The following is a 7,700-nucleotide window of genomic DNA, read 5'->3' as shown; positions in this document are numbered from 1 at the left end:
ATTGGGAAGGCGCAGCCGCCGCCGCCGCCACCTCCTTCTTTACCTAGGAGCTCGGGCTGCCTGGGGGCCCGCGACCGCAGGAGGGAAGAGCTCTTCCTCCGCTTCGCCGGCGCCTGGCCCGCCCGTTTCGCCCCGACCCGTCTCCCCATGACTGCCCCCCGCCCAGCTGCCGACGGACGTCGCCCCGGAGCCGGGATTTAACACGGAAGCCCGGGTCAGAGGCCGCGGGGGGAGGAGGAGGGAGACCCGGTAGGTCCCGCGTCCGTCTCGGCCCGGCGCGGCGTCTCGGCGGGAGCCATGACCTCGCTGACCCAGCGCAGCTCGGGCCTGGTGCAGCGGCGCACCGAGGCCTCCCGCAACGCCGCCGACAAGGAGCGGGTGGCGGGCGGCGGCGGCGGCAGCGGCGAGGACGACGCGCAGAGCCGCCGCGACGAGCAGGACGACGACGACAAGGGCGACTCCAAGGAAACACGGCTGACCCTGATGGAGGAGGTGCTCCTGCTGGGCCTCAAGGACCGAGAGGTGCGGGCGCGGCGGGCAGGGCGGGGGCGGCCGGAGTCTGGCGGTCGGCGCTGGGCCCGGGCGCAGGCGGGAGCCCGGCCTCCGGCTCTGCGCGTCTGCCCTCCGGAGTTCCTGAGCTGAGCGCCCTGCCGGCCCGGTGCTTCCAGGTCCTCTCCGCACCGATTGCTTGGATTTCCCTTCCACCTCACACAGTCACTCCTTTCATTTTGACTCCCTGGCAGTCTGTGTGTCTTCCTTCCTTTTTCCGCGTGTTTCACCCGTGTAGACCCCAGGGTGCGATTCCACCCGGAGACTGCCCCGTTGGAGTGAAACACCTGGAACCGAACTCTCCTGGGTTTTGCAGGTTTTAGAATCTGCGAGGGCTCCACGGATCTGCTTTACGGGAGATTAGGAAAAAAACAACATACCAAACCAAACCAAAACAAAAAAACCCCATCAAACTTAAGGTGTAGCATTTGGAATTTTGAAAAATTTCGGTGAAATGGTAATGGAGGCAAAAGTGTTTTTTTACATCTAATAAAGTTAAAAGTCCAACAAAATCCACATGACACCTTCTGGAAAATGACTTCTTAGGTAAACCTTGCTTTGGGAAAGAGATTATTTTTAGTACCACTTTTATATTTTGTCAGTTGATTAGTCTGCAGAAAATCTTGACGTCTTAAGGAAGGACTTTTTTGGGGGGGCTGCTTAAAATGTTGGGTTTTGATTTGAAGAAAGGTCTCACAGCCATAGGTAGGTTAAAGTTGCTATAGATCTGTCTTCGTGTTGTGACTTCGAAAGGTTATTTTCACTTTAGTATTTTAAGAGAATTTTCACGCATAGAGAGCTTGAAGGAAACTAAAGTGGACATATTTATATTCTTCTCCTAGGTTCTGTCATTAACGTTTTCCTGTTTTTTTCATCCCATATACATTTATTTAAAAAATGACTATTTTTAGAGATTTGCAGCCAGTCAGCCAGGTGAATGGATATTCTATAAATCACTTATGGTTTGGTAGTTCTAGAAGCTTGTTTTATCTCAGCATGAAATCTACAAACAGTACATTCTTTTTTTTTTTTTTTTTAAGATTTTATTTATTTATTTGACAGAGAAATCACAAGTAGTCGGAGAGGCAGGCAGAGAGAGAGAGAGAGAGGAGGAAGCAGGCTCCCTGCTGAGCAGAGAGCCCCATGCGGGCCTCGATCCCAGGACCCTGAGATCATGACCTGAGCCGAAGGCAGGGGCTTAACCCACTGAGCCACCCAGGCGCCCCTACAAACAGTACATTCTGAGAGTCAGATACAGAAAATACAAAATATCCAAGTTTTGTTTCGATTTTTAATAAAGTTTTCCCAATTCACAAAGGTGGGCAAAAAATTTAGTCTTTGTAATACAATTTAGTCTTATTTCACCAAAACTTACTAGATACAGGTGAGTTTTCTGTGGACCGTGGCCTCCTAGTATTTAATAATTTAGTGAATTAAAATTTACTTTGATGGAAGTGTCTAGAATATTTGCAATACCAAGGTTTCCCATTTGCAAGTTTTAATGATGATCACTTGAAAAGATGTCCCTCTGGTGTTAAAGGGGCTCAGTTTGTTTATTAATTACTGAGTTCTGGAAGCAGACTCTGAAATTCCTTTTTGTTCTGTGGGAAAACAACCTGCAGATCTTCCTCAACTTATGATAGGGTTATGTTCTGCTAAACCCATCATAAATTGAATACTTTAAGTTGAAAATGCATTTAATTAATACCCCTAATCTACTAAACATCATAGCTTAGCTTAGCCTACCTTAAATGTGCTCAGAACCTTTGCGTTGGCCTACAGTTGAGCAGAATCCTCTATGACAAAGTGTATTTTACAATGAAATGTTGAATATTTCATGTAATTTATTGAATGGTATATTGAGAGTGAAAAACAGAATGGTTTTAAGTGTATCGTTAGTTATGCTTGTGATCGCATGGTTGCGCCTAGCAAATTGTATGCATATCACCAGCTCAGGAAAATATCATAATTTAAAGTATTACTTTTGTGCCGTCATAAAGCTAAAAAATTGTTCAGTTGGGGATGGTCTGTCGATGTAGAGTGTCCTAGAAGTGTGATTCTAGGAAGTATTCAACCTGCTTCACAATTTAGAATCGTCACAATTTAGAATCTTGGTAATTTACATTTTTCTTTTAACTCTTTTTATCTTTTTCCTTTGGAACAAAAATAGCATTTTAGAAAATACAGAAAAAATGAAGAAAGCAAGTCATCTATATTCCTGTATGAACATTTTGGTTTATGATAGTTTTCTGAAGGAATACGTCCTGTGCATAAAACTAAAACTTAAGAAAACCAAGAAACAAAAACCCCAACTAAAACCCAAATTAGCTTTTGGATTTGAGTCACTTTAAGTGAGAAATTACAGTGAAAAAGTCCCTTTTTTCCCTCAAGTATATGTTACTGGAAAAGGTGAAGCTAAAGCATATTAACTTGCTATGTTTCTGTGCTTGGTTTTCATGAAGATAATCTAAAGAGTTTGTTGAAGCCTAATGGTACTTAAAAAATGTAGACAGTTTAAATTTCTTTGGTGGCAGGTAATTGAAACCATGTGTTGTGTTCCTGTCAGGAGTCACTGTACTTTGCTATATTGTGGCTAATGTCCAGACACAAGCCAGTTCTGACTGTTTCTTGCTGATTTCAGTAGTCACATAGAGAAATTTTTTATTTCCCTTTTTGCTGGCAGGGAATTGAAGTGGAGGTAGGTGGGCTTGGGATTTGGCATTGCTTTAGATTTAGGTTTTAGGCATTAACTTAGATAACTTCTTTTGTCACATCTTTACAATACTAATAACTAAACCTGTCACCTTCTCCATAAGTTTTGGGAGACCCCGCCCATTATCATTCTTTTTAGGAGGTCAGGAATTATTCTTACTGAGAGTCTAGGCATTTATGCTTGTTAATATTAGATTTTAATTTATGTTTAATACTAAGTTCCAAGTTTTAGGCACAATATATAGCTTCATAAATACACTGCTTTAGCTTAACATCCATCTTTGTTGTCTTTGGGTACTCTTAAGGTACTAAAACCTAAATTTTAAGGTTAGGCAGGTTATTAATGATAGATGATGTATGTGTGTGTGTGTGTGTGAACTACTGTATTTGTATTCAGAGAGTTGAGAAGAAGTATAAAGAAATTGTAAAGTGGTGAATATTAGTTTTACTTTTTTTAAAAAGATATTATTTACTCATGGGAGAAGGGAGAGTGCACTCAAGAGAGAGCACAAGAGGGGCCGGAGGGACAGAAGCTGGGAGCCTGGGATATGACCTGAACCTAAGGCAGACGCTTAGCCCACAGGGCCACCAAGGTGCCCCTTACTTTGACTTAAAAAGCAAAACCAAAAACTGAGACATTATAGCTTTTTAAAAAATACTTTTTGTTCAGTAATGTGTGCAGGAAAGTGCACATAGGTGTGATGAATTTTCACAAACTGAACACAACTATTAAACAGCACCTAGGTCAAGAAACAGAGCATGACCACTTTCCAGAAGCCCCACTCAGTGCCTTTCTAGTTACTGCCTATTCTTCAAGGGTAGCCACTAGCTTTACTTAAGAATTTTCAGCATAGAATAATTTTTGTTCATTTTTAAAAAAAAGATTTTATTTATTTATTTATTTGACAGAGATCACAAGTAGGCAGAGAGGCAGGCAGAGAAAGAGAGGGGGAAGCAGGCTCCCTGCTGAGCAGAGAGCCTGTTGCAGGGCTTGATCCGTGGACCCTGAAGTCATGACCTGATCTGAAGGCAGAGGCTTAACCCACTAAGCCACCGAGGCGCCCCAATTTTTGATCATTTTTGTACTTCCATTTGCATTTTTTGCTTTGGATTGTGACATTCATCCATGTTGTATAGGTTGTCATTTATCCATTTTCTCTGAATTATCAGTCTTTAATACATCTGTAATCTACAATATTTAAAAAATGACATTGACTTATATCCTGAATCTAGTGTCCCTCCTGTCCTCTCTTCACTAAACAGAAGGCTCAGCTCGCTAACAAACAGATGGTGTGGCCTCAGATTACCTATTGGGAATGAATCTAAAGTCATTGTGAGGAATTTTTTCTTTCTTGAATTTAGGTACACATTTTACCCTTTTTACCAATGATTTTCCTTTGTGGCTTTTATTAAAATACAGATGCTAGGTCTCTCTGGTGATTCTAGTGCTCAGTCTGGATTGAGCATCAGTGACATAGATAGTAAATTTTCAGAGGCCGCACTAAGGATGGCTGATAGGTTTAAATTTGAATTCAACTTCCAAATTAGCAAAATTCCTGTAATCTTTCCCTGTGTTTGAAGGCTGAGGGCATCTGATGAGCCAGATATTTTCCTTTCCCTGACTTTGATTTTTCCATAGATGCCTCCAATAGAATTTTCAGAATGCCTCATGGAGAATTACCTCAAATATGTGGTGTCATGTTTTTTTTTTTTTTTTTTTTCCACTTTATTTATTTCCATAGGACATCATTGTTGTATTATATGTATTAAAATTTTTTATTTTATTTCTTTTTTTAAAGATTTATTTATTTGACAGAGAGGGAGAGCACAGGAGGGGGAGCAGGAGAGGGAGAAGCAGACTCCGCTGAGCAGGGAGCCCAATGCGAGGCTCCATCCCAGGACTCTGGGATTGTGATCTGAATGGAAGGCAGATGCCTAACTGACTGAGCCACCCAGGCACCCCTGTTAAAAAATTTTAATTGAAGTATAGTTGACATAGTAGTTTGAGGTGTGTAACAGTGGTTTGACAATTAAACATTTCAAAATGCTCACCTTGGTAAGTTCAGTTACCATCTGGCAGCATACAAAGTTATTACCATATTATTGACTAATCCCTATGTTGTACTTCTATCCCCTTGACTTTTTAAATTTTAATTTATTTATTTAAGTAGGCTCCATGCCCAGTGTGGAGCCCAATGTGGGGCTTGAACTGATGACCCTGAAATCAAGATCTGAGCTGAGATCAAGAGTCTGACACGTAACTGAGTCACCCTTAACCTATTTCCCCCCCCCCCCCCCCCGCTGTCCTCTGGCAACCACCAGTTGGTTCTTTGTGTTTATGAGTGTTTCTATTTTTGTTTATTTGGGTGTTAGATACTTTTTTTTTTTAAGTTTTTTATTTGAGATTTTATTTGCCAGAAAGAGAGAGAGAGCAAGCACAGGCAGGCAGAGTGGCAGTAGAGGCAGAGGGAGAAGCAGGCTCCCCGCTGAGCAAGGAGCCTGATGTGGGACTCGATCCCAGGACGCTGGGATCATGACCTGAGCCGAAGGCAGCTGCTTAACCAACTGAGCCACCCAGGTGTCCCGGGTGTTAGATACTTTTAAATATTTTCATTGATGGCAGATCTTAGTGCTTTAATGTTGGACTTAATTATTATAAGTGGCCAGGTATAATTTAGAGTGTGCCTATGCAGTAGTAGAAGTAGAAAGAGGTGTAGTCTTTGTCTGAGATGTATCTTTTGTTTTACATATATTCTTTAAGCCCCCTGACCCTCAAAATTATTTAAAATGGAGAAATAATTCTCTCCCATGGTTCTAATTGGACTGTTGTAGACATTTATTGTTTTACTCTCTACCACATTGTGTCCCTTCTCTCTTCTTACCCCTCCTTCACTTCCTTTTATAGGGGTTCCTCCATTGTGTATAGCTTTAGGATGTCCTATTGAAGCATTTACCCCTCCCCTTTTTGTAGTGCAGTCATACCTAAGCTTTTCCACTCAGGTAATTTCTTCCAGGGCTTTGGATCTTGATAGTGGAACAGGCTGTGGGGTTTTTGAAGACCTATCAGGTGGTGCCAGTGGGTGGATCAGAATGTTTTCTGACTCAATTCCTTGAGATCAGACTATCTGAAATGGTTCTTTGAGCTTCTTTCTCCCTGGCCCATTGATGCTGTCTTTTCCATCTTGGTTTTCCATGTACCTTTCCTCTAGTTTTCTGTTTTGTTTTGTTTTTACTTGTTTTTTTGGTCTGTTTTTAAATAAACTCTACCCCCACGTGGGGCTCAAATTCACAAAGCCAAGATCAAGAGTTGCCTGCTTTACTGATTGAGCCAGCCAGGCACCCCTTCAGGCACCTTTCAGTTTTGTAATCTTCAAGATCCTTGCATTAAAGTCTTTTTTTTTTTTTTTAAAGATTTTATTTATTTATTTGACAGAGATCACAAGTAGGCAGAGAGGCAGGCAGAAAGAGAGAGGAGGAAGTAGGCTCCCTGCCAAGCAGAGAGCCCAACTCGGGACTCCATCCCAGGACCCTGAGACCCTGAGATCCCAGGACCTGAACTGAAGGCAGAGGCTTAACCCGCTGAGCCACCCAGGTGCCCAGCCATAGTCTGTTTTTAATGTTTTTAATGCTTCTAGATAAGAACCTTGGGACACCTGGGTGGCTCAGTTGGTTAAGCAGCTCCCTTCGGCTCAGGTCATGATCCCAGCGTCCTGGGATCGAGTCCCACATCCGGCTCCTTGCTCAGCAGGGAGCCTGATTCTTCCTCTGCCTCTGCCTGCCATTCTGTCTGCCTGTGCTCGCTCTCTCCCCCCCTCTCTCTGATAAATAAAAAAAAAAAAAAAAAAAAAGAACCCACCCCCAAAACAAAAAAAAAAAAAAAAAAAAAAAAAAAAAGGAAAAAAAATTAAAACAGTTATTACTTTAAAAAAAAAAAAAGAACCTTAATGCAATAATTCATCCTGTATCTTGAAAAATTAGTAGGTGGTTCAGCTGAGTAATACACACTAATATAAAATAGTTAAATAACTAAAGTGATGAAATTGACTTTTGTATGGCCTTTAAACTGGCTCCAAAGATTGATCACAGAGATGTTCCAGTTTTGGAATAAGGTTCTTAAGGTCAGTATTTTGAAATGCAGTACTCATCAAGATGTATAATTTTGTTCAAAAATCATTCTCTGCATGCAGTGATATATACCATCTTTGCGTTTTAAATTTGTTAACTAGAAATCATTCTGCAGATACTCAGAATTTCTACATGTGCTAAGATTTTAATAACTTAAAAAATCTAATAAAAGCTTCTGAGCTTTGGAATTTCATGATTCCTTTATTAGTACAAATAATCTTTTATTCCTATTTTTAAAAGATTGAATTTTCATTTTTTTCTGGTGTATTTAAGAGTAGGTAGACAGTATAAGACACACAGGATCTCAGAAATTA

At 41.4% G+C, this 7,700-nt stretch overlaps 1 protein-coding gene across 1 annotated transcript in view; it reads left to right on the top strand.

Moving 5' to 3' along the window:
* The window catches only part of GOLPH3 (golgi phosphoprotein 3), a 61,972-nt gene continuing 54,272 nt past the window's right edge, over nt 1-7,700 (top strand). Inside the window, exon 1 of the mRNA XM_059416956.1 lies at nt 1-522. Coding sequence (XP_059272939.1) covers nt 298-522 — 225 coding nt within the window. The 5' untranslated portion in view covers nt 1-297. The remainder of the gene's footprint in view (nt 523-7,700) is intronic.

This window comes from Mustela nigripes, chromosome 12 (assembly GCF_022355385.1).
Source record: "Mustela nigripes isolate SB6536 chromosome 12, MUSNIG.SB6536, whole genome shotgun sequence".
Lineage (NCBI taxonomy): Eukaryota > Metazoa > Chordata > Mammalia > Carnivora > Mustelidae > Mustela > Mustela nigripes.
This window is presented reverse-complemented; position numbering and strand designations above follow the sequence as displayed.